This window comes from Thunnus maccoyii, chromosome 20 (genome assembly GCF_910596095.1).
Source record: "Thunnus maccoyii chromosome 20, fThuMac1.1, whole genome shotgun sequence".
Lineage (NCBI taxonomy): Eukaryota > Metazoa > Chordata > Actinopteri > Scombriformes > Scombridae > Thunnus > Thunnus maccoyii.
Window position 1 is genome coordinate 11,579,964 of NC_056552.1, and position 26,658 is coordinate 11,606,621.

The window sequence follows — 26,658 nt, forward strand, 5'->3', positions numbered from 1 at the left end:
AGTTTGCCAAATGCATAAATACAAGGCTGGATTACCAACTGGGCACTGCCCAAGGGCCCCAAAAGCCCCTGCTTTACTGCATATCATTTGGGTGTACATACTCTAATTAATTGCACATTTGTTATAAATTTGCCACATGTAAGACTTAAATAGTTTTAGTTTATATTGAGCTTTGCTTTTTTGTTGTAAAGTTGTGTTTCATTAAACTGCACACAAAAAACTGCTAGCAAGGTAGTATTATTCCTATCATACAAGTACTGTAAGGCTGCAACCAACTATTATTTTCTTTAATAATCCATTGATTGTGCAATGTATAAAATATCAGAAGATAGTGAAAAGTGGCGATCATTATTCCCTGAAGCCCAAATTAACAGATTCAGATGACTTGAACTATTTGACCAACAGTCAAAAACTCATAGATTGAGTTTACCATCACGGAAAACTGGTAAAACTAGCAAATATTCACATTTGAGAAGGTGGAATCAGAGAATTTGGGGCATTTTTGTGTAAAAAATGGCTTAAACAATTAATCATTTCATCTGCAGAGTACTATCACGTATAGTGGGGGTCAACAGGCGTCCAACAACAAACTTTTGCCCCAGGGCCGTATAGGAGGTTAATCCAGCCATGCATACCTCTGGCTTTTTCTTCCTCTTCACACATTTCTACAATATTATATTGTCAAATATCATTTCAACATGATACTAATTGTTCCATTGTATGTAAAAATATCTATATACAAAATAGGCAAATAAATAAATAGGCTATTAAAAATTATTTAAAATTGCTTAAAATTAGCTCATTCTATCAACATTTTTATTCCACTTGATAGAATAAACTATATTACGTTTTAAGCACACAACAAAAAATATGATGTCCACTCAGCACATTATAATCCATAGTACATTTTTTTTTATCCTATAGGTGCATAAGAACACCTCTTAACTCTTGTAACCTCAGTGTCTAGCCACACTGTAAAGGCCAGCGGTGCTTATTGAAGCATACTGTGTAATTGCAGCCTACAGAAGCATCCCACAGGCTTCATCCAATTACAGTTAAGGACTTTAATAGCCAGTAATTTGTACTGTTAAGTAGCTATTACATATCAGGAAAATTAAATACATCATTTATTGGAATTGCGATAGGCTAGAGTGCAATATGTTGTATGTACACATGAATTATTGGATGGAAGACTGCACAGAAACTGGTGTATGTGCTGCTTGTCAAAGATTACAGTTTTTTTTTCCTATTTGGACGCCATATAAATCTGTGAGTAAGTTCAGGTCTATGAGGTAATGACAATGCAGTATGTAATACTGTCAATTATGTCAATGCAACACATAATACTGTGGGATTTAGTTTGGTTTATTGCAGTGTTCTTACAAGCATGAAATAGGTTACCATCCAGTCACATGAATGATGAAACAGCATTAAAATGCTTTCACAGGATCTGAAGTTTATTATGTACCATAATCACACAATGAGCAGTTTTGACACCCAAGTTTGAACGAAGAAACATGTGAAATGTGACATAAAATGTACATCCAATCTGTCAAGTTCATATGCTGCTTAGATGGTGGTGAAATCAGCTGAAAGAAGAAAGAAGTGAAGGCAGGAATGGTTTTCTGCCCAGGATTTTCTTCTTACTTCTCATAGTAGAACCATTTGTCAACTGAAAAAAGATCAAGCAGATTGTCATAAAGTGTCAACAAAATTCTTAGTAAATGGAATTTTGTTGTTAACTTAATAAAACAGAGAAATGCACTTTATCTCTCTCTCTCTCTCTCTCTCTCTACCTCTCTCTAACACACACACACGCACCTGAACTTGGAATGGGATCTTCAGCTCCAAAAGCAGATGCCTGTAAAGAGTTAATGAAATCATTAAATGGTGTTACTTTTGCACAACAAATGCACTTTGAAGGTGTAAAGCTACGATATTTGGACCTCATTATGAGCTGTGAGAGAGCATGTTGTATCTTGGGGGTCTGTTTTCTTTTTTGTAAAAGTCATGAGATGCTGGTCTCCGTTTGAACTAAAAACCCACACCCTTAAGTTGCCAAGTGAATCAGCTGGAGTGAAGCGAAAGAAACGGCCTTTGGCATTTTTTTCTCTGTCTTCAGTCACTAATGATCCTTTCCTTTTTTCTGAAGGCTATGCATCATGCTGCTATGTTTATCATCTCTATTCTATTACTTCTTTTTTTTGGTATCACTTTGGTGTATACTTCAGAGTAGGAAGGGATAGATTGTCAGACCACTAAACATGAATTTTTAAAATTAAAAAGAACTTACAGAATTAACCACAGTCTCAGCGTCCCCAGCAGAGGTGCAGAACGGACTATCGGAGACGCTGGTGTTCATGCTGACACAAGAAATGGACAAAACAAAGGAAACAATATCAGCTTATGTTAAAACAATATTCTGACCCTACAGAACTTCACTTCACTTTAATGGCCACGTGAGTCGGTGGAATATTATGCTTTATTTACAGTATGGAAAAATGCTCAGTACACAGTGCCAGCAGTTTAACATACAGGCAGACATATTAAACAATAAATAAAAATCATATATATTTGGATATGCAATATTCCCATACAGTGTGGAGCTGTATGTATTACAATGCAAAATGGGATTAGAGGATTAGAGTCCTTATTGCAACTGGATAAAAAACTGTTCTTAAAACTGAGTTGTTTTGGTGGACAAAGAGCTGCAGCACCTCCCAGAGGACAGAGATTGAACTAGATAGTGAGCAGAGATGGAATAGGTCAGATATCATTTTACCTGACTATTTGATTGACTATGCGTACAGTGTCTCAATTGATAGGAGGGGAGAGCTGATGATTTTGGACAATCTCTTTTTATTGAGTGTTTGACACGGCTAGAAAACTTTCGAGAAAGATCTAGAAATGCATTTATTAACTTATCACTAATTTATCAGCAGTCTGAGTGTCCTTAGTTTTCTGCTCTTACTCACCGGCTTGTGAAGTGTTCTGGGTGAGAAGATATTTTACAGTCCATTAATCAAGCAGCTGTATGTTCTATAATTTAACAGGATTACGATTCAGTTGATTCTCACTTTCTTGTCAAGTGTTCGGTCCACATTCACAAAGTGAGAGATACTTATCTCCCGCTTGTGAATGTAGGAAATATCACTAATAGCGCTTGTCACATACACTGTCATATACTCTTTGCATAATGGAATTAAGAGGATGAACTTCTCACCAATTTAGTTCACCAGCGTTGGTTTTCTGAGAGATCAGTGCTTTCCAAAACTCATGAGTGCTCTTCACTGTTTCAATAGCAAAGTCCTGGAAAACACAACACATTTTCCTCATTTTGATCTTCCAAAAAAAAAGCATCAATATATATTTATAACAATAAAGTAGATATGCAAATGATATAAGAACATATGTCCTTTTCCCTCTTAAAATATTTATCTTAATATAAATTGAATTTTTAATTTGTCAGATGCCTATTTTTTTCATAGAACAGATGAGATACAAAGTCCTGATTAAAGATACACGTCCCTTTGCATTATCTATCACTTAAGTTTGAAAAATACATCTGAGTATGTATAAAATTTTCAAAACATCAACAATAACAACAAAAACAGGCTCACCCTGTCCTTGAACTGTCCATCGAAAGCAAACTGGTTTTCAGGTTTCCCATCTGGGACTTTGTATCTTTTGAACCAGTCGAAAGTCGCTTCCAGGTATCCAGGCTTGAGTCTTCTAACATCATCGATATCTGCAGAAATCAACAACAGAGCAGATCAGCATAAATTGAAATGTAACTAATGGAATAATGTCTGGCAGTGTTGAAAAAATGTCATTGCAGGTTCTTCCTACTGTTAAAGTCCCCGGCTTCAGGGTCCTCGGTATTGATCACAATGACCTTCCAGTCTGTTTCACCCTCATCTATCAGAGCCAGAGTTCCCAACACCTTGACTTTGATTATTTCTCCTCGAGAGCACACCTGAGAAATAATGATGGCGGACTTTTGAAAAAGCAGCAAACAGTTGAATTCATGTTTCTAGTTATCTAAGTTCGACTTGTTCACACACCTTATTTCCTATGTCACATATATCAATGGGATCATTGTCTCCGCAGCATCCTGTGTCGCCGTCCTTGTGGTTGGGGTCTTCCCACGTCTGTCAAAAGGGAGAGCACGTCTTTGATGGAGCAGAGACATTGTTGGGTTTCCTGTTGTTTGAATATGGTGTGAGAAGGACTTACCTGTGGAATAGCTCCGTAATTCCAGATATAACCTTTGTGGGGAAACACATTTGCTACATAACGAAGATTCCCCTTTTTTATATCTTGCTTCAGTGGGTTGAGGGGATCTTTGGTGGCAATCTGGGAAAACATACAGAAAAAACACAAAGAGACTGACACCTGATATCTTAAACTAAGATATGTAAAAACAAAAAAAAAATAGAAATAATATAAAATATCATGAAGCATCATTGTGTGCCAAATCTTGCAGACAAATGTAAACCATGTCAGTGGCAAAAGTAAGAATATGAATCTCTACACCTTATTTACACCTTCATCTTAATTTATAAGATGTATACATTTATGGGCTGAGTATTAGGACATAATATTCAATTAATACATTAATAGCTTTCAAAAATATGTATATATACCTCCATCTTTGCATTTGTCCATCTTGGAACCTCCACAACGGCGTGAAAAATATTCTGCAAGATGATCATAAACATAGCTTTGTTACCCTGAGGATGAATTTCTATGAAACTTATCTCACTAAGACCTACATAATAGTGATTATAGGCTGAAAGACAGGCCAAAGCTTTTCAGTACTATATGCAAACTCCACACACTTGAAAGAAATAGTAGGTGTATCCAGTGTACAGTATGTGCTCAAACAACTGGACATCCATTTATTAAGTGAGCGATAGTGTTCCTAGAAAAGTGAGTTAGCCAAAGATAAATGACTCATTGCCAACAGAATACTAAAAAATGGACGGACAGGAGCAGCATATTTTTGTACTGAAAACTATTTTTCACATATATAATCCATAATAGGCACAAAATGGGGTCCCTTAAGACCAATTGTGAACCTTTTCTTGCACCATAAAGGCAAAATGTAATTACTGACATGTAGTTTTACAATGACAATTTCAGCCTATACTAAAAGTATACAGTCACTTAAAGCACAGTAGCACAGACATTGAGGCATCCAGTTGGTGCTAAGAGAAAAGCATCTGTCCACCACTACAACACAACAACTTGCACTAGTGTTGGAGACTGATTGGTCTGTCTACATGCTCCTAAAACCAAAACAGCAGCAAGGACAGTAGGGTGGAGGGATTAAAAGGGAATATGCAACAATGGGAAAAAAAAGAAAGAAAGGGCAGTATATATTTTCTCAATATTGTGACACAGTTTAGTCCCTTAGAGTACATCATTTGTAGCTATAAACCACAGGTATATAAAAACTGACATGCAAGAAAAGGTATTTTAATGTACTTGAATACAGCACAGCCCCAACAACAAGCTTTTGCACTCCAAAAGGAACAAATTCAGCTTTACTTTTTTAACAGAAGGTGTAATAATCTGTAGCATTAACAGTGACACATGATGCTCACCTCTGCCTCATTTGCGTAGATCGGTATATCATGGAATGGAGAGATGTATTTACCCTCGGAGTTTTCTATGAAAAGGAATAATAAAAGTGTGAGATCATAAAATTTTTAAGTCTAGTAGCCAATACAGCATGAACAAAAGCTGTTTCTACAGGCTAGTACAGCAACTGTGCATAATCCAGGAAAGATTCAAACAAGTTCATTCAAAGAGATGTGCTTACTGAAAAACACCCTGTACTCCTGGGTGTTCGGCCTGCCCCTTTCCTCGATGGTAAAGCTCATGTCTGTCCCGTGTACAACTCTCCCACTGTGGTCTGTGTGCACTAATTCAGGAGGACTAACTGACAGGTAGCCACTGAGAAAGAGGAGCAGACATGCGCACTGCTTAAGCCGAGGTTACCTGACAGCTGCCTGCATGTGACAGCAAGTCTTCTGTACAAAGTGTGTAAAGGCCAGATGACACCATGCTGGCTTCTGCATGTCATTTCCTCTATGGTTACTAAATTTTAATCACATCAAATATTGGCATCTGTAGCTAAGAAGTGAGTAAAGAAACAAATGAGAGAAGCAGAATTTCTCAGAATAGCAATCACCAGCTAATCCTTCCTTATTGCCACTTTCCCACGGCTGCCACATGGCATGGATCTGAAGTTTCTACTGTCTTTGCGTGTTCAGTGATTTGTTTTCCATTTCCCACTTGTAAGCTGGGGCTCTCAAGAGCTCTTTTCAGACAAAAACAGATGGAGCTGGCGTTAGCTGTAAACCAATTAACAGGTAGGATTAGGTGGTGTGCTAATGTTGACTTCTTGCCTCTGGAGTTTCACTGTAATCATTTGATAACATACTTATGGACCTATTTTTAGAAACCGTATGTGTAAAAATATTTTACTCATCTTTTTTTTTTTTTAATCCATCCCTTTAAGAAACAGGTAGCATGGTATATTAAAGGTAATGACATGTTATGGTACCAAAGGTACAAAGGTTTTTTGTTGTATATCAGATTTTTTATGTCAAAGTAAGTTATGAAGGAGAATAATATTGCACTGATTGACATACATTTAATTTATGATATAATGTAGCTAATACAGATGCTAATTTACACCATTATTTGCACTAATACAGATCTAGGCTACAAGTAAATGCATCTCAAGTATGCAAAAGAAGAAAAATATAAGCGCACTAGCTTCAGTGTGTGGAAGTAACACATTTAAATGAGTGACAAAGTCACCATATTGCAGGAAGGCTGCACAAACTGCTAATCATGTTAGCAGGTGTGGGAACTAGACTGCTAATTAAAACACATTTCACATTTACCATGGTACAAGGTACTGGTTACTCAGAGAAATGGTGCCATATTTAGCATAACTCAGACAATCTAGTTTACAGCAAATGCCTATTGCCCTAAATGTCTGTAGTTTTACTCTGTTATATAGATGATGAGAGCACGGTGATTCAGAGGGCAGCAAGATGCACAATGAAAGGTCAGCGCCTGGGCAGCAGAGCAGTCACGTGACGCTGTAAGCCTGCAGTCTTGCTAAATATTTCTCTTGGCCAGGAGAGATTCTCCTTTAGCCGACTTGTAGATGTTGTAAGAGTCTGGCATAGAACTGTAGAATAACACCAATGACACCACCCTCGTATAAAATAGGATTTTTAAAAAAAAGTCTTATACAGAAAAGCAATATAAAATGATCTGGTGAATTATTGAATGCCCCATATATCATATCCTTCTGTGTCTATGCCATGGAATCGCAACAGTGAGCCCAAACATCAGCTTTAGGTAATCCAGACTGAACAGTGTTGCTATTTAAAGAATTCTCAAAAAGCCTAAGCAAAATACTTTGAATGGTTCTCCTGTGGACTAGTCTCTGTCATCTGCAGCCTCTAGATGACAGATGGAGGGTTTAAAAGCTTGATCATTGTCTATGCTGCTGTGTGTGCTTCCTCTATCACCTACTAAATCAAGCCTCTGCTTTGCCTCCAACTCACAACTGGTGACTAAATAGAATGGATTTTGCTTACTTTAGTGCGAGCCCAACTATAGATCCCTGTGCAGAAGCCTGACAGTGAACTACAGGAGAACATACTGTTCTAATAGTTTTTCTTCCTGCTCATTGGCCAAATGTAACTGGGATCTACATCGCAGCTTCTTCTTAACTATTTGTAAAACAACGTTTGTTATTTTCTTGTTGTGAATGTGAACCATGATAACTAGAGCCGAAACAATTAGTGGATTAATCAAAAAGGAACATTCATTGGCAACTATTTAATAACCAATTAATCATGTAAGTCATTTATCAAGCAAACATTCCCCTGTTCCAGCATCTCAAATGGGAGGTTATACTGCTTTTCTGTTTTATATTTACAATTGTAAATTGAATATTTTGGGCTGTTTCAGACTGTTGGTTGGACAAAACTAAACATTTTGGGCTTGTGATGGGCTATTTTTTTGACCATTTTCTAACATTTTATTGACAATAATTTGAAAAGAATAATTGTCAGACTCATCTATAATGAAAATAATATTCAGTTGCAGTGCTAGATACACTTTTTTACTGAATTTTGCTTCAGTGCACACACGCCATCATGTGTCTTTGGTGCTAGAAATGGATCTGACAACCAGTGAATAATAATGACACGAGACTGTGTAGTTGACAGTATCATTTTTAAATTGAAAAAACTTTATACTATCAAAGTAATAAATAAGTCATTACAAATATCTCTGTTGAGAAAAAAAAACATGTCAAATGGTGTATAAAGATGAATTGTTTTCATGTCCAAAGATGCATCACATTCAAATAAATTTCAGCTCTTTGTAATTCATACAGAGACGACAAAGTAGGAGCCACAGGGTGTGGTCACCAGCTGTAGGATGCCATCTTTAAATGCCTCTGTTTTCTTGATTGTTGTACAACATTGTGCTATCTTCAAGTATTCTCTACAGTATTGTCATCTCTCAGGCACGCAGAAGTATCCAATGGAAGTAGTTCAAGGCACACAGCATGCAGTCTATAGGTGGTGAAATACTGTTTTAGGGCATTAGGACTCCATTGTAGACAAAACGTCAAATTTGAGGGGAGATTTCAGAGCACATTGGGTATCTGTGGCCAAAGGGTTTGACTTCATGTTCAGCCACTTCAGTGCAGGCATGGCAGACAGCTTCTCCACTGGTATTTCTGTGGGTTAAAATATTAAAAAACAGTCAACAAAAGCTCAAACCAGGTCATGTAAGACACATACAGCATGTATTCATATATCAGTATTACCAGTGATGCTATTTCCCTCCAGGTCAATCCTCTCTAGTGTGGCTATTTCAGTAAGCTTCTCAGGAAAGCTGGAAAAGTTGTTATTAGCCAGATTGATGCTGATCAGATGCTGCATTTCTTCCACGGAGTCAGGCAGTTTGGTGAGAACATTCCCTTGCAGGTCAAGTTCTGCAAAGTATTTCAAAATACAAGTAAATCAAAGGGTTGCTTATCTGTTGTGAGGTGAACAGCATACAACAACATGGAAATTAGCACACAATATTTTCTTGAAGATTGAGTCCATGAGTCAACTAGCTGCAGTGTATTATCCACTACCTCTCAGCTGAGTGAAGGTTGAAAAGAATTTGCTGGAAACGGCCTTCATCTCATTGTCAGCCAACGTGATAAGACGGATATTTTGTGAAACATTCCTCAGGACCTTGAATACGCCTTCTGGGAAAGAAATGAGCTTGCAATTTGACAGGTCTGTAGAGAAGAAGAACATGATTATGAGATTAACAAGCATTAACACAGCAGGGAATGTTGAGGGAAAAAAAAATATATATATATATATATACAAACACTTGGTGGATTTCATGTTATAGTTACTTAAGCAAACAAATTTAAGCCTCTGTCACCACCTGCTGGTGAAATCTGAAATAGCATCAACCAGGCTATTGAATCAGTGCTATTCATTCATATGCTGGGAAACTGTTGAAAGAGAGTGAGAGACAGAGAGAGAAATATATGAAGGGAGTCTTACCCAAAGTTTCTTTCCCCTCCTCCACGGTCGCATTGATCCTTCGGGCCACATTTGCGACTGCCTCAGCCATTTTTTCTGCTGTAACTTTTCCTACGAGTATGTCATGCAACATTACACTTAGATGTATGACAGACAAACAACAATCACAGCAACTAATATTATTACAAAGGTACAGTGTCATGCAGTTAACACACTCACTATAGAGAGTGAATATTAAATTGGTACTATCTGTGCTCTTGGGTTTTTTTTTATGTCATCCACATCATATGTGACAGAATAAAAAATGTATTGAATGTCCTTTATCGCTGGTTATGTCCACCTAGCAGCAAGACAGGATGGTGATCAAGTCTGTCTTAAAACAACAGTCAGGTGTCCATATCAACACTGAAAGAGGTTTTCCTTGCTGTAATCATTCCTCCTGTTCATACTGGTCATTAAAAGATCCTCTTCAAATGCACCTTCAGTGTAAGTGATGGGGGCCAAAATCCACAGTGTGTCCGTACAGTCATTTTGTGCATTTAAAAGTTGATGTGAAGCCTATATGAGGCTTCAGCAGTCTGAGTTAGTCATATCAAGTGGATATCTGCCACATTTACAGTCTTTTTAGCATCAAATTCCCTCTTTCTGTTTCCCTGGACAGTTTTTCCCGGTTAAGCAGCAGTGGAAGTATAGTAACAAACAGAGGGACTTTGGCACTAAACAGACAGTAATGTTGAAAGATTTCTAGTTGATTTGACTAATTTGGACGACTGAAGCTTCATAATAGCTTCAGATAAACTTTTAAATAGACTTTTGCACAGGAGGAGGCTTGTAGATTTACATTTTAAGTGCATTGTGGAGGGATCTTTTAATGATCAGTACAATAGCAATACAACAACACAAAAAATTACCCCCTGAGGTTGATAAGGTTTTCAAATAAAAAGAGAAAACACAGGTATGCAGTATTGTATGCTGGACTCAAGTATCAGAAGTAAAAGTACTTAAGTACTCATTTTGAGGAATAACTTGTACAACTAGAAATAATTAAATAATGAGAAAAACCCAAATTAGGAATAACTAGTGAATCTCAACAATAAGTGACTCGTACCCAATGAAATAACCTAATAGTTCCCAAAAATGCTGTTTTTTATGCTTTCAGGTAAGTTAAATTACAAAGTAGTACTTTGTAATACTCTAATATAAGACAGTTTCCTGAAATCTATTGACAAATCTGAAGCTACTAGTCAATACAGTCATTATAGACATATAATAAAAGCAGAAAGTCTAAGTTTAAACCAACAGGAGACTGGTTAATGCCTCTAACGTTATATTATTTGCTTTGGACCTGCAGCAAGGAAGGACCACATTTCCTTCCTCTAAAATGCCCACAGAGGTATGAATTAGTATAAAACAGGCCTAACAAAATCATGTACGAATACAAATGCAGCATGTTGAGCTATAGTTAACGCTATACAGCCATTATGTAACTAAAACCACGCCAAGAAGCCACTTACCCAAACTAGAAGCTACTGTTACAGGACCTGGCAGCTGTCACTGTTAGCTAACGTTAGCTACACACACACAGTCAAATTTGGTGTGTGTATTTTTAGCCCCAGTGAGGGCAAATCGCCTGAAAGTTGCCTTGCTCATTAGAAAAGTAAGACCTATTAAAAACACCTCATAGCAACGACACTTTGTACAACTCGTTGTTGCTTGGCGACAGCATGTAAAGCATGAGCTATACAAGCTAGGCTAACTGTTGCTAGCTAACCGGCTATTCATGAGTGTCAAACCTGCGCTGCCAAGTTGCAGACGATGTAGTTCAATGTAAGTAACCAAATAAGTCAAATAAGCTGTAACAAACTAATTACTTCACATCATCAAGTAGTAATACTTACTATTACTTACAGTTTCAATTTGTCAATATTGAGTATCTACATATACATTTGTACATTCTGCTGTGTACTGAGGCCTTATAAAATATATGCAGAAAACATGCATACTTTTTTGTATATTCGTCTCTACTTTAAGCAATATCTCTAAATATATTTTAAATTATAATTAAATACTTTTTTTTGTATATTTACCTTCGATTGACATGAGGAAGCTAAATGTTGTCTTACCTTCCAGTGCTGGTCAACTAACTCACTGTTTGACTACTGTCATGGTTATGACTGCAGTGAATTCCTGGTTAGTCAGTGTATTTTTCAAAGGATTTGAATACAATGAGCTCTCCAGCTTTAGAAGAATAGTTTAGCATTGTTACAACTAGCTGCCACTTTGCAGTATTTGCTAGATATTCCTCCGCTCTGCAATGCTTTATTTTGAATTAGTGAACATGAGGGGGAGTTTGGCTAGGACTCACTTGTTGATGGCTGAAACAGTGAAACTAGAAAAGTCCACCTCTTCTGGTGTGTCAGTTCTTTTGTATCACACAGTAGTAGTTAACTTTGCCAATTATTTGAGTAGGGACATGTATTGTGTGTTTATCATATGTTTGCAAGCGTAGGATATTGTTGTATGACAGCATAAACCAAATCATACCAGACACTCTGCTATTAGGCTGGATATTATGGGAAATGTTCCTATTCTAGTGCCAGGACAATAGCTGACCAAATTTGTACTTTTTGAAGAAATATAGTCATATTTTTCTACAAAACCCTGTTTTTTTCATTTAAAAAGAAGCCAAACACTCAAATATTAAGTGTTGTTTAACCACAGGCAGCTGTTCAAGAACTTTTCCTAAATAAAATTGCCTAAAACTGGCAACATTTTTGATTATATCAGGAAATATTTGATCAGTGAATAAGTGAAGAAGTTTACAAATCTGAGCAAGGAATTGAAGGAAGCTTTTTGTACTTCGAATGTACAGTTTTTGATACTTACAGCTATGTACACAATTCGGTAGGTACCAAAAAAGTACTGAGTAGCATCAGGGTCAGATAAACTTGGATGGTACTCATGCAAAGGCCAACTATTGTATAAGTACAAGTAATATAAAACATATAACAAAATACATAATCCATTTGCAAATTGTACATAAATACATTTTTTATATTTACAATACATATACATTAATTTACAGTTACACAATTGGTAGAGTACAATAAAAACAGTGCTGGAATATTCAACAACATTGCCATTTCATGTTTACATTGATTAAATCGATAAGTTAAGGGGAATAAACTTGTACATTTGATCGTGAAAACTGCACACAGCTGGAGCACTGGATGCTATTGTTGAGTTTGTATTTCAGCACATCTTCAAATAACAATGTTCTCCTTACAAACCAGAGCTCACATCACAAATTCAAATCCTATCTCTGCACACAGATCAGCTACAATCTTACAGTGCACAGCGACAAATATCAAAGAGCTTTTTTTTCTCGTCTGGCTAAGTGTATTCATTTGTTTTGTTTTTTTCAGAAATTGGTTGCCTCTGTGCAGCGTTTTTGTCCTGTTGTACAGCGACACAGGCCACTCGGGGGTGGTTGTAGCTCTCACTGGCAGCCGCACTCATCCACAATCATGTCTTCGTGATGTTGAAGTAGCATTTCTCCGTTCTCATAGTACAACATGCTTAATGGGCTCATTTTGGTAGGGGCACAGCAGGGCGATGCCACTCTGTCAGGGTGGTAATGTTTCAGTAAACTCTGGAAAAAGAAAAGACAAAACAGAGGATTTTTGTTAGATTGCAGTAGAATGACAGATAATTCCAGTCTCAAAATACAATTTCCCTGTAAACAAAGCCAATTATGTTCCGGGTGTGTATCTTTAATTTTAATTGTTTTTGTTTGTTTGTTTTTTTGTACTTAATTATAAGGGTGTAATGTCTGGTGTAGACCATTGAGGCTGATTTAAATTCATAAGAGGGAGACTATTTTGGATCTATAAGCACCCAAACAAGTTAAACAGTTCCAGATTGTGTGTATCATGTTTGCAAATATCTCAACAACTGTACTTGTGAAACAGCCATTACACATTTTCCACTACATGTATGAACAAGCTGCATCATTTACCTGCATATAAGCATGATTTGTTGGATTTAGGTCTTCTCCCAGAGGACCGGGGCAGGACCCTTCACAGCGGTAGGCATTATATCTTTTAGGAAAGATGATCCAAGACCCCCAGCCGATTTGATTAAAGTCTACATGCAGGTCGACTCTGCGACAGAGAGGTTTTTCACTCCCTCTTCTGGACACGTGCGGGCTTCTCGCTGTTTGCTCTCTCTGACCCCGTTTGCTCCTGCGCCGCTTTGGCCAGTGGGTCTTTTTGATTTCGGCGGGGGACAAGAACTTGGATTGTTCAGCTGTATGAAGTAAGCTTGCTTTGGCCTTTGAGTTTTCATCAGAGCCAGTGTGCGAGAAGACAACCAACAAGGCCCGGTCACTCACATCCTGCTCCCTTCTCGAGCTCGCCGCATGGATAGGCTGATCAGGAAGCGACAGGCCTCTCTTTGTCTTTGTCGCTTTCCTTCTTCTCGACACTCTCTTGTGTCGGATTCTCGCCGTCGATCTCTCCCTGAGCCAGCTCAAGAGAGGACTTGTCATGTTGAACACTTTCCAACTCTGTGATGAAGTGACCAGTGATGATTCAGTGAGCAGCCCCACCAGCTGCTGTTCTTGGCAGCTCTTGTGCGTATGGCACGTCTGGCCATGCTGGTGATAGACCTCCACGGAGATGTTGGAAGCACTCGATGTCCGAGGAAGTCTGATTCTCAGCTCTGCTGCCTGGATCTGTTTATCAGCCAGCAGGGCGTGGAGGTCAAAGGTCGCCACCCAGCGCCTATGTCTGTACACCAAACCTAATATGGTGAAAAGAAAAACATTTTCATGATATTTAGCAAGCTGTTAAACAAGGGTAAACAATGCATAAGCTTATCAGTATTATATGTCAAGATCTGTATAAAACTCGTGACTAATATGTGATGTGATGACACATTAATGTGCCAGAGAGAAAAAATCCACCTGTTGTAGAAAAAATATAACAGCTAACATGTTTGAAACTGTTATACCAAATAAATATTATATTGTTTAAATTGAGGTAATTCAAGTTCATCTCCCTCAGTGATGTAATACTTTCTTTATTTAATATTTAAAATTCCTGATACCATAATAAAATATTTTATCTTTCTCACCTACACGGTGGTATTGCAGTGAAACAAAAATATTCTATTGGCTGAAAAGGAGCCACCAAATTTGAGTCAACAAATATCAAAAAAATGTTAATATGGTGCATCTCTACTCCAGAAGTAATATATCTAAAAAATATGGCATCAATGGAATATGTCTATAATATATGCAAGTTGTGGGCTAATGGTCACTTGTAGGCCTAGTCATTTTGTTTTGCAAAGTCAAGTCTAAGGACAAAAAAAAGGGGTAAACATATATTTTTTGACAACCATTAATATAAATTTACGATTGATGCTTGTAATGATGGAGATTTCAGCAATCAAAGCAGCACGTAAGGCTCTTAAAAAATAATCCAGTCAGATTTGTTACAGTGCGGGACAACTGGGGCTGCACCCACAGCTGTGAATGGGGGCAATTGTGAGTCAATGAACAGGTGTGGTTCAAATTAATCTAAAGGATTAAAGCATGTTAAACATTTAACATCTGCATTGTCCAGTGCATCGGCCTATTTAGCTTGACTGTTGATCAAAAATGCAAAACTATCCTCGCTATTAATCCACTCAAACCAGACACCCAGGCCGAAACCAATCATTTAACACATCTTTGCTTCTTCTTGGCTTCTGCATATCCTCAGTCAAACAAATAGGTAATAACTCTAACACCTAGCAGCGATGTGAAATTGGGTCCAGCAGCAGGGAGGGTTGTCCTCTGTTGGCTACTTGTGCCACCATTAAATCCCGAGCTCTAATCTAATCAAGCCAAGTGTGAAAAAAGAACTAAGGGAAGTTGTTGATTTGACTTGACAAGAGATTTGTATAGGGGGATGTCTGGCGAGATATCTAATCAACATCACCTATTTAAGAAAAAAGAGGTTTGCTTTGAGAATTAGACAGAAATCCGGCCTTTTCACACGCTGATCCTGCATGGTTATTCACCCCCTGAGCGGGATGTGGATTGAAACCCTCTGAGGTCGTCTGGCACGCAGCTTTGACAGGACAACACTTGAGCCCCAGAAAAAACTTAACATTTCAGAGAGCCTTTCAATAAAACTGTGACCTGAGCTTCAAAACCTTAAATAACATATACACCTTTCTCCCTGTCGTTTCCATCTGCCATCATCTCAATCATAATTCCAGCAGGCCTATTTTTTTTGGAGAAGAATAAACCAAAATCTTACTTTTAGCCATCACACTCTTCACGGTGTCTGCTTGCTTTGCGGCATCTTGCTCCATAATATCCGCAGGTCTGGAAAAATTTGACTTGAAATTCCTGTAGAGATGCACCATATAGGTTGGCAGGTGATACCCGGTTGATCTGTCCATCAGGGAAAAACGATGCAGCGACCTCATATAAACTCCATCTCTGGCTTTATGAATCCCTTGAGCCAGCAGCACCAGCAGAGATGCGTGCAGCGCAACACTCAGAGCTCCCAATGAGTGCATGTTTTAGGCCGGTTAATGACAAATTCCTCTACTGGGAGATTAGGGGTGTCTTATATACCCTCACCCACCCCCTTTCATGTTTAACAAGTAGCTGAGAACATTAAAGGAAATTGACATGCGTCCTCAAGACTTGTTACCTGACAGCTCATCATTCATTCAGTTGGTAATGAGGCGCCTGGGTGCGTGTTTACAAGGAGCGCAACTTTTTTTTTTTTGTTTGCGCCATGTTCTTTGGGCTTCTGCAGCCTGATTCCCCATCCGTGGACTAATTGTTTCAGCTATTTGGCTTACACTAATTGTTAGGCTTTCCCATAGTGTAATGTAGTCTACTAAATGCCATCTGAAATGGACAATAGGGAGACCCATTGGGCTACTGTGCTTATTAGACACAGACTAATTAAACACTACAAGCTTTATTAACATAAAACACATAGACAACATTCACTATTATCAGCATTGTAAATAATATCTTGCATAATATATCTCCTCATATGACCTTGTTGCAATTGATCTCCAATGTATTTTTAAATTTATGTTGTAAAATATTAATTTAAGGGATCTATAGTTCACACAAGGATATTATGATAAAAGATAAAAACTGATAAAATGAGGTCTCCCACAAAATAATATATGGTCAATAAAAACTTAATATTCACCTTAAACACACTAGAAATAGAATTAAACAGAATTAAACAGGAAACAGTCACCTTATCGCCCTTCATCATATTATAACTTCCTGAGGTTCACTTAATATTTATACAGCTTATAGGACTGCGCAGCATGTCTGTGGTCAATAAATAAGTATTCAGTGACTTTACCTTACTTTTAAAGTGGATTTTTACACGATTATTCCAGTAATATTAATGTTCCCATAAGCTTTGAGTGATTGATAATTTTAATAATAACATAAACTATGTTAAAAGATTACTGTATTTTTACAGTTTTTTATATTTATGCTGTAGAATATCATTAACTTACATCTCACACTATGTCATGAAGCTCAATAATTAATATTTTAAAAGTTAATAGTCCAATATTATGATTAAGGACTTGCAGAGAGCATCCGAGGTGGACCGCAAGGCTGCGCATGCGCTGTCTGTCTGTATTCGCATGGCGAAATCCTTTTCCTCGTAAATTTCCCGAGAAAGGACAAAAAAAATCAATGGATGTTTTTTCAGGGGTTTAAACAGAAAGCGGTGCACCTCGGCTACATCCCGTTCACCGGACAAACCGAACTGTGAAAACATGTTTACTTCACAGATTGACGCTTTTTCACCTACCGTGTGCTGAAATGGTGAGTAGCTTTAAAGTTTACGGCTGTTGTTGCACGAGCCACGGCAGCCTAAAAGTTAACATCCGTGCCCATTTAGGATGCAAAGAGTCTCGCAGTTTCTGAATACCTTCATTAATTAATGATGCATTGTAATGATCTACAGCAGAGCAGTCTGACAATACTGAAACAGTTAAGGATGTTTTGATGATGCAAAGTGTGTGTGTGAGTGTGTATGTGTGTGTGAGTGTGTGTGTGTGTGGATAATGGGGCATACATGTGCTTGGCACCCCCAACTCTCCATGCCTGCACTGTTTTGTGCACTGCATTGATTCAGTGATATGGTCGCATGCGGTGATGAAAAACAAAAAGTTGGGTGAACTATGACCTCCAGTTGATGCTCTTCATTAGGCAAACACACAGAAACAAGCACATTTTCAGAAAATAATATTTTATGCTTCTGTTTTCTTTAAAAAAAAATCCATATAACACATTTGCATTTTCTGTGATCTATGGCCTGCAGCTGTAAGTTGTTCACATAATATAAATTAGTGTAATCAGAGTGTACTACATATCAAAGTCACACTTCAACACTTTTTCTCAGCTCTCAGAAAATAGGAAAGACTGCAGTATTCAAAATGCATTCAAGCAGCTAAATTATGTATTTGCCGATAATGTTACCAATTTGTGGAAGTCTTTGTTTTGGATAGTTTTCCTGTTTTTTGAGAGCTTCCTTTTTTCTCAGAAGAAACTAGTCCTCTCACTAGTTTCTTCTGTGAAGTAGTATGATGCAGTAAGCAGTAAGATGAGGTTGAAAGCTCTCAAAAGCTAGTAAGTGGACCTTTGAACTTAGATTATTTTGTCACACATACAGTTTTCAAAGGTCAAGAATCAACTTCCTTGCTCAAATACACAGTTTTGGAAATCATGTAGTATGTTGTCATCAGCTCATTTTCAATACAAAACAAATATGTTTCCGGCCAAGTTTTGTGCACTTGGAGTCATTTAAGTATTTCACTGAATATAATCAGTTAGTGCAAAAGTATTTCCTCCTTGTCCAGAATGCCCATATCCATGAACAACACTTACAAAATAAACCAAGACATGTTCATTCCTGTCATAAGTTGTAATACAAAGTATAAAATAGTGCAGTAAGACAAAGCACATGATGCCCTTTGATGTATTGTATCCTGGCTTTTGTTTGCTTTAGCCCGTCCAGCTGGGATCAGTCTCCTCTGTTCATATCACTTTTCTTACAACCTGGGGGAAGACAGAAACTGGTTCTTGACAACTGAGAGCACAGATCACACCGTGAACATCATAGTTAATCAATCGTGAGAGCACGAAACTCTTCGATGAATGGACACCCAGATCATAAATTGATTGAGCTATTTATTCTTGGGTTATCTTGAACAGAAACATTACTCCTCCCAGGCTTAACTTAAAAAAGCTGCTAATTTTCTGTTGTGAAATGTTGTCAGAGTCCTTGCTTTATTATAAAGTATTTATGGGTGGTAGGGGATATTGATAAACTTAAAACATGGGTCCTATTAAGGTTTGGGGTTTCTTTGAGCAAGTTGAACCCCCCACTCAACACCCAGGGGTGCTTAGGCTGGGTAATGACAAATTCCTCTACTGGGAGATTAGGGGTGTCTTATATACCCTCACCCACCCCCTTTCATGTTTAACAAGTAGCTGACAACATTAAAGGAAATTGACATTCAATTCAATTCAATTCAAAGGGGCTTTATTGGCATGGGAAACAGACGTTTACATTGCCAAAGCAAGTGTGAAATAAAAACAACAAAAAAATAAATATACATAAACAGAATCAGATTTTGACCAGCAGATATGGAAGTTTTGTTATTATTAGCCATGTTTTCAAAGTCTTTTTGGGTGGTTGTAATCTGAGCGTAGTATACAGTATGTCTCTGATGTCTTGGTACAGCTGGCAGGTGGTTAAAAAGTGCAGCTGGGTTTCCACCTCCTGCTGTGTGCAGTGGGTGTACAGTCTGTCTTCTGTGGGGAGCCAGGTCTGCCTGTGGCGGCCTCTTTCCACGGCAAGGCTGCGCTCACTGAGTCTGTACATGGTCAAGGATTTCCTTTTAGTATTGGATCAGTCACAGTGGTCAGGTAATCTGCCGCTGAGTATTCTCTGCTTAGGGCCAAATAGTATTCCAGTTTGCTCTGGTTTTTGGTTGATTCTTTCCAATGTGTCAAACAGTTTTCTTTTTGTTTTCTTATAATTTGGTTTAGTCTAACGGGGTTTCTGTCTGGGGGCTCTTCTTGTGTTTATGAACAGAGTCTCAGAAGGTCTCTCTAGGGTCTCTCTGTAGGTGAAGGCTCTGTTATGGAGCGTGTAAGGGTCACTTTCTTTCAGGTGATTATAAAATTTAAATGCTGTCTTTTGAATTTTTATAATTAGTGGGTATCGTCCGAAGTTTGTCATTGGATGTGGAGATTGGATTTGCGTAATTCTGCATGCAGAGTCTCAATTTGGTGTCTGTCCCACTGTGTAAAATCTTGGTTGGCGAGTGGACCCCAGACCTCACAACCATAAGAGGAAGTAGGTTCTATAACGGAGTCCAATATTTTAAACCAGATTTGAATTGGGACTTCTAACTTGATGTTCCTTCTTGCCTCGTCTCTCAGGTCATTCACAGCTTTGTTGAAGTTACCTGTGGTGCTGATGTTTAGGTCGAGGTAGGTATAGTCTAGTTTTTTGTATGTTCCAGAGCAGTGGTATCTAGAAAGAATTTATATTTGTGGTTTTGGAGGCTAGGTCTTTTTTGGAATATCATAATTTTGTCTTAGTTACATTCACTGTCAAGGCCCAGGTCTGGGAGAATTGGTGCAAAAGATAAAGGTTCTGTTGTAGCTCTTTGGTTGGAGACGGGAGCACCAGATCATTTGAAAACAGTAGACATTTGACCTCTATGTATGCTAGACTAATGTCAGGCACTGCAGACTGTTCTTGTGCCCTCACTAGTATGTTGAAGAGGGTCAGACTCAAGCTGCATCCTTGTCTGACCCCCCGGCTTTGGGGAAAGAAGTCTGTGTGTTTTTTGCCAATCTCGACAGCGCGCTTGTTGTTTTTGTACACCGAGTTAATGATGTCATAGGTTTTCCCCCAACACCACTTTCTAAGAGCTGATAACAGCAGATGCTCACGCTAAATTGAATCGAAGGCTTTTTTTGAAATCAACAAAGCAGGAGAATAATTTACATTTGTTTTTGCTTATTTGGTTGTCAGTTAGGGTGCTTAGGGTGAAGATATGGTTTGTTGTATGATAATCTGGTAAAAAGCCAATTTGGGATTTGCTCAGGACATTATTTTTAGGAGTTGTAAGAGTCTGTGGTTTATGACTATAAAGAGGATTTTCCCGAGGTTGCTGTTGACACAGATCCCACGGTAGTTATTGGAGTTTAATTTGTCTCCACTTTTGTGGAGGGATATTAACATTTCTTGAATATTGGGGAAGATCCCAAAGCTAAGGGCGATGTTAAAGAGTTTTAGTATAGCCAATTGGAATTTGAGGTAGGCTACACTTCATGTTCACTGCATTGAGTCAGTGATACGGTCGTAGGCGGTGATGAAAAACAAAAAGTTGGGTGAACTATGACCTCCAGTTGATGCTCATCATTAGGCAAACACACAGAAACAAGCACATTTTCAGAAAATAATCATTTATGCCTCTATTTTCTTTAAAAATCATCTATGTAAAACTTTTTCATTTTCTGTGATCTATAGCCTGCAGCCATAAACACTTGTGTGCCTGAAAAGTTAATCTCACTCACTCTCAATATAAATGAGTGAAATCAGATTGTGCTACATGATAAAGGTCACATTTCAACACTTCTCAGCGTTCTCAACATTTGCTTCATCTTCTGCAAGCAATGAATGTATTACTAATAATGAGAAGATTTTTTGAGATGCAGTAGCTCTCAGAAAATAGGAAAGACTGCAGTATACAAAATGCATTTAAGCAACTAAATTATGTATTTGCCAATAATGTTATCAATTAGTGGAAATCTTTGTTTTTTGAGAGCTTCCTTATTTCACAACAGCTCAAAAAAGTCCTCTCACTAGTTTCTTCTGTAAAGTACACCGTAAGATGTGGTTGAAAGCTCTCAAAAACAAGTTAATGGGCCTTTGAACTTAGATTATTATGTCACACGCACAGCTCCCAAAGGTCAAGAATTAACTTCAATGCTGAAATATACAGTGTCGGTTATGTTTAATGTCATCAGCTCATTTTGAATGCAAAAAAAAAAAAAATCATCAAAGTATGTCACTGAATATAATCAGTTAGTGTAAAAGTATTTTCTCATAGTCTAGAATGCCCATATTCATGATCAACACTTATAGAATGTACCAAGACATGTTCATTCCTGTCATAAGTTGTAATACAAATTATAAAATAGTGCAGTAAGACAAAGCACATGATGCCCTTTGATGTATTGTATCCTGGCTTTTGTTTGCTTTAGCCCGTCCAGCTGGGATCAGTCTCCTCTGTTCATATCACTTTTCTTACAACCTGGGGGAAGACAGAAACTGGTTCTTGACAACTGAGAGCACAGATCACACCGTGAACATCATAGTTAATCAATCGTGAAAGCGCGAAACTCTTCGATGAATGGACACCCGGATCATAAATTGATTGAGCTATTTATTCTTGGGTTATCTTGAACAGAAACATTACTCCTCCCAGGCTCAACTTAAAAAAGCTGCTAATTTTCTGTTGTGAAATGTTGTCAGAGTCCTTGCTTTATTATAAAGTATTCATGGGTGGTAGGGGATATTGATATTGGTTTGAGCAAGTTGAACCCCTACTCAACACCCAGGGGTGCTTTAGAAAACATAATGAATAGTTGATTTTCTTTCATAACAGATTTTGAAAGTGTAATTGTCATGAACACCTGTTTGCAGTTGAAATAGTTATGAGATAATGAACATGTGTGTCCCATAGAAGTTTTGTGTACACGTCTGAGTGCAATGGATACATTTTACCACAAGGTGTCATATTTGGTCTCAACTGAATATATCAGCCCCCAAACGTGCTCCTCTGGGTGCTTTTAATGCATTTCACTATTATGCTCATACTACTTGTGGGAGCTTAACTCTGGCTCAGGTGAAGTATTTTCCTTTACTATCTTTGCCTTTCCTGTTGCTGTTATAAGGCTTTTAGCATATGGGATTTTCAGGGGTAAGACAGACACCAGGCCAGAGAAAGGATACGGACGAGACAAGTGATATTAGCCGTGCGCTCCTCTTCACATTTGGGACATTTAACAGAAAGGATGTTTCTCTCAATATGTCACAGGACATATCCTCTTCATGCTCTTTCTCAGACCTGTGCTCTGTTTTATCGCCTTAAAATAGAAGGAAATGAAGGACTTGAGAGTTACTTCAGAGTAACCATCTTTTTTTAGCGCTTAATTTCATTTTAACTGTCTTTTTACTGACTTCTTCAGGACCACTTCTTGCCTGTTGATATTTGATTCTGATCTTTCAAAATCACTTGGGAAAACATTTTAATATGATTTACTCATCTCACTGATTCATTCATGTTATGAAGCTTGATGGGAGGGTGTTGTTTCACAGTTAGGGCGATACGAGAACATCAGAGTCTTGGCCTGCTGTGCTGCAGGAAGGAAGGAACAGGTGTGGCAGCACTAGATTTTACATCCATATCTCGAAACTCGCCACTTGTGCAAATAAGCTTAATTAGGACATTATGCTGTGTGACAGACTGTTGATTACACATAGTTTTACAAGAAAATATTCCCACAGGCAGCTGCTTAGAAGATAAACCCAATGTTTTTGATTGTTTTGTTCTCTTCTTTTAGCTGTAAAAGATGTATGTTTGGCAGAATTAGTGGGGTTTTTTGTGTAAGTTTATGCCTTTATAGTAGGTATAACATCACTGGATGTTGTTGGCTTTGTTCTTGCTTCATATAGCCTACAGGATGAAATGAGACACTCAGCACATGATGTTGGTCTGACCTCAGGGTTACGACTACAAGAGGTAGAGCACACAGCCCTTCGCAGCTGAATCTCAAGCTTAAATCTAAGTATTTGCCCAGCTGTAAGCCTGTTTGCCTTCGACATGGCATGTGTTAACCGCTAATGAATGGAGTAATTAGAGCATCGTAGTGAATTAGGCTTACGTGATGTCATCTGTGTGCAGTTGTTACCCTCTTACTGATTGTCAGCCTACTGGCAGGTCAACATCAGGCTGTGTCAGCGAGGGCTGCAGCTGATTGTAAGAAGTTTCGATAACTGAAGCTTTAATTTATATGTTTGAGACATTTGTTAAAGTGTTTGCCATGTGTGGGAGGCATTGTGCTGCCAGGAGGCTCTGATAGTGATTGGATAGTGAACTGGATGATGAGTAAGCCTCTCTTGGTCCGCCTCCACATCCTCTTTACACATCCCCACACACATACATACACATACACACACACACACATACACAAATACCGGCATGTGCGACCAGCCTCGCACCTCATGCACAGGGGCTGCATACAAAAAAGTAACAAAAAGCCAACAAGGGAGTATGCTGTCACCCATCTAAGCCTCACTCCCCACTCCTCACCCCTGCTTTCTCCCTTCTCCTGCTGGGGTGCCTGTTTGGGATCTGTCCTCACTGAAGGACACGTTCATTGACTTGCTTTATAAGGACGCGTTGATGATGCGAGACGTAGTGTGATCAACGGGCAGAGACAGATTGCCTCACAGATCGCAGAGGGATGCCAGCAAGGATGTCTGACTGAGACCGGTGCCGCTGCCTGCCGGAGAACTGTCATTTGGGCTATTTTTAAATCCACAATTTTTTTATTTTTTTTATTTTTTTGGTTTTTCATTGTATTCCTTAGAGACTTGAGCACCTATCGGATGGTGGACTGCACAGCTGAATGTCAGGTACAGTTGTGATACTTTACGTTCTCTCTGTTATGATACTCGACTCCTGCTGCAGGCTTGTGGTCGCTATCGGTATGTCCCTAAAGACTGTGATAGTAGAGATATACGCTGGCTTAACATAGCCTTTTATAATAACCCGTCATGTTTGGTATTCAAATAGCTAAATGGATTACATTCTTCATGGCATGTGATGCCTAGGCTCTCCTCTGAAGTGTTTATCAGCTCTCATTCTTTCACCAGAGGACCGGCGCCTGAATGATTCAGGCATCCTTCTCCAACTTAGAGACTGTAGCTGCTAAACAGGACTTGTTTGCATATACACAAGTTTACGACTCCAGTCTGAGAGGCAAGCAAAACTAAACCGTGTTAACAAATGTGAAATGTGCCCGTGCAGAAGTTCCTGAAGGCGTTGACAAATGAAAATGCTGTCAGTTGGCCTGGCAGTGCCGACAGAATATTGTGGTCAGACGCTGGGGTTGAGAAAAAATGAAAGCCACATTACTGCAGCCTTGAAATCATAGGGGGATAAAATTGCCATCTTGAAATGAAATAAATTACAGGCAGGGGCTTTAAAAATAGATTCACACACCCTTTTTAGCAGCTCAATGTCGAGCTGTGATGAAAGCAAGAATGTAGAAGGCTAAAGGTTATTCACATGATTTATGTCATATTCATCCTAGTTGCATAGTTTGTTTTTTTGCACTCATTACGTCCCAGTTGATTTGCTGCTTGTACTAGGAAAAAAAAAAAGCCATTCAGTCAGTTGTTTTCCAGTCATTTTGTGTATTTTGTCTTTTAATCTGGACCATCTTACTTGCAGCGCAAACGCTATTTCAGGCAGCTTGATCAGATTTGGAAATTGCATCCTTGAACAATGCATCGCATGGCTTCCTTTTTGCCACAGTCTCTTTCTAAACAGGCTGTTAGTGATTTTATTTCGAGCAAAAGCAAACATCAGAAGCGTAAGCTGACACAAATTCACAATGAGATCTTTGGAACAGTTTTTGGGGAAACAAAAAAGATTTTCTGCAGAGGAAGCACTGAGCTCATTTCCGCACAGCACTGATATTTAGTTCAGGAACTAGCAATGTCCTGTGGAGTCACGCCTGTATGTAACCCTTAACCTCATTGGTGAAATATGTGTACAGCTGCACGGAGGAAGTTTCAGAGAGTACAACTAAGAATTTCCTGTAAAGGTGTGCTTACACTTCCTCTGCCTGAGGGCATGTGTGACTGTCTTGTGTTCATTGGTTTGGTGGTTTTAGTATCCTGTGATAAGTGAGAGACACTGTCATTGTAGTAAATAACACAGGGATTGGTTTTCTCCAAATCTTATAATATAGTCAGATTATAGTCAAAATCAACAAAAAGTAGCAATGAATTTGGTGCCGTTTTGGAATTGAAAACTTGAGTGCATCATGCAACCACAGCTGATGTTATATTTGTATAATTCTGTTGTTTTATTTGGCTTTGAGAAGCCAAAGAGGCTTTCAGACTTCACATTGTCAGACTGAATGAGTGGTCTCTGTGGAGCCCAGAAATTCCCAGGATCCTTGTCTAAACTGAGTAATGTCACCAATGTTAAATATGCAAATTGCTCCAAATTTGGTATTTTTCTGCGGTCCTCGCTGCCACGCTTGCGGCTCTCCTCTTGGCCTCGATAAGGGAAGTTGCGTTGAAAGATCTCCCAAGCGTTACAAACTGATACCCATCCCTTTTGAACCCCTGCATCTCTTGTGAATGAAGAACGCTCTGCATCCTTCCTCGGGCCACCAACAGATGCATCCTGCAGCTGCACGCTCCTTCCTGTCTGCACTCGGACCCTTTTGTCTGAAGACGTTGCTACAGCAAAGTTGGGACACCGGCTGAATTTAAATGGGGCAGCCCTGAATGGAGCAATGCTGATAGGCTGGCAGGAGGTTCCAGTTTCCATGGTCTTACTGCGCCATTAGTGAATTTGAATATTAGGGTCTTTTGCAAACTACGGCCGGCTGTTTACGGCCTTGGTGGTAGTGTCACAAACAAACAGACAAAGGTGAACTCAGGAACATCTTTATTTTCTTTTGATCATTTAATTTGACAGGAATAGTTTAGCTGAATCTTGCCCCACATTGTCAGAGGAAATCCGAGTTTGTGTTGTGATTTTATTGGCCTCATGAGCAGTGTGACACTACTCTGGCTGACATGTGGGATAAACAGCCTCTCTGATGAGTTGCCTTGATTGGTTCTCCAGGAGGATGTTTATGACTGAGGGCTATTTCTACTCAGGCCTCCGCCCCGGCTGCCCGCCCGCTAGA

The 26,658-nt window shown here is 38.7% G+C and overlaps 4 protein-coding genes across 8 annotated transcripts in view; 1 reads left to right on the plus strand and 3 right to left on the minus strand.

Moving 5' to 3' along the window:
• Positions 1 to 1,420: 1,420 nt before the first annotated feature.
• Positions 1,421 to 17,713, minus strand: ppa1a (inorganic pyrophosphatase 1a). 2 transcript variants are annotated; one of them, XM_042396604.1, is made up of 12 exons: positions 17,447 to 17,713; positions 5,828 to 5,961; positions 5,610 to 5,674; positions 4,647 to 4,700; positions 4,237 to 4,356; positions 4,065 to 4,151; positions 3,850 to 3,976; positions 3,621 to 3,748; positions 3,224 to 3,309; positions 2,294 to 2,363; positions 1,822 to 1,861; positions 1,421 to 1,672 (listed from the first exon to the last, which is right to left on the minus strand). In XM_042396604.1, the coding sequence occupies exons 2-12, from the start codon at positions 5,886 to 5,888 to the stop codon at positions 1,644 to 1,646; spliced, it is 867 nt and encodes a 288-aa protein (XP_042252538.1). In that variant the 5' UTR covers positions 5,889 to 5,961; positions 17,447 to 17,713; the 3' UTR covers positions 1,421 to 1,643. The 2 variants fall into 2 exon arrangements, with proteins under 2 accessions (XP_042252538.1, XP_042252539.1); XM_042396605.1 differs by lacking the exon at positions 17,447 to 17,713 and adding an exon at positions 6,921 to 7,012.
• Positions 8,253 to 11,803, minus strand: lrrc20 (leucine rich repeat containing 20). 2 transcript variants are annotated; one of them, XM_042396607.1, is made up of 5 exons: positions 11,717 to 11,803; positions 9,615 to 9,704; positions 9,188 to 9,337; positions 8,873 to 9,040; positions 8,253 to 8,782 (listed from the first exon to the last, which is right to left on the minus strand). In XM_042396607.1, the coding sequence occupies exons 2-5, from the start codon at positions 9,682 to 9,684 to the stop codon at positions 8,646 to 8,648; spliced, it is 525 nt and encodes a 174-aa protein (XP_042252541.1). In that variant the 5' UTR covers positions 9,685 to 9,704; positions 11,717 to 11,803; the 3' UTR covers positions 8,253 to 8,645. The 2 variants fall into 2 exon arrangements, with proteins under 2 accessions (XP_042252541.1, XP_042252540.1); XM_042396606.1 differs by lacking the exon at positions 11,717 to 11,803 and adding an exon at positions 11,108 to 11,347.
• Positions 10,430 to 26,658, plus strand: part of pald1a (phosphatase domain containing paladin 1a) — a 64,800-nt gene continuing 48,571 nt past the window's right edge. Inside the window, exon 1 of one of the 3 annotated variants that reach the window (XM_042396598.1) lies at positions 10,430 to 10,986. In XM_042396598.1, the coding sequence (XP_042252532.1) occupies positions 10,907 to 10,986 (80 nt within the window). In that variant the 5' untranslated portion in view covers positions 10,430 to 10,906. Of the gene's footprint in view, positions 10,987 to 17,248; positions 17,461 to 23,927; positions 24,362 to 26,658 lie in introns of those variants that run through there. The other 2 variants (XM_042396601.1, XM_042396602.1) reach the window with 2 other exon arrangements.
• Positions 12,663 to 16,181, minus strand: ndr2 (nodal-related 2). Its single transcript, XM_042396603.1, has 3 exons — positions 15,902 to 16,181; positions 13,612 to 14,396; positions 12,663 to 13,245 (listed from the first exon to the last, which is right to left on the minus strand). The coding sequence occupies exons 1-3, from the start codon at positions 16,164 to 16,166 to the stop codon at positions 13,093 to 13,095; spliced, it is 1,203 nt and encodes a 400-aa protein (XP_042252537.1). The 5' UTR covers positions 16,167 to 16,181; the 3' UTR covers positions 12,663 to 13,092.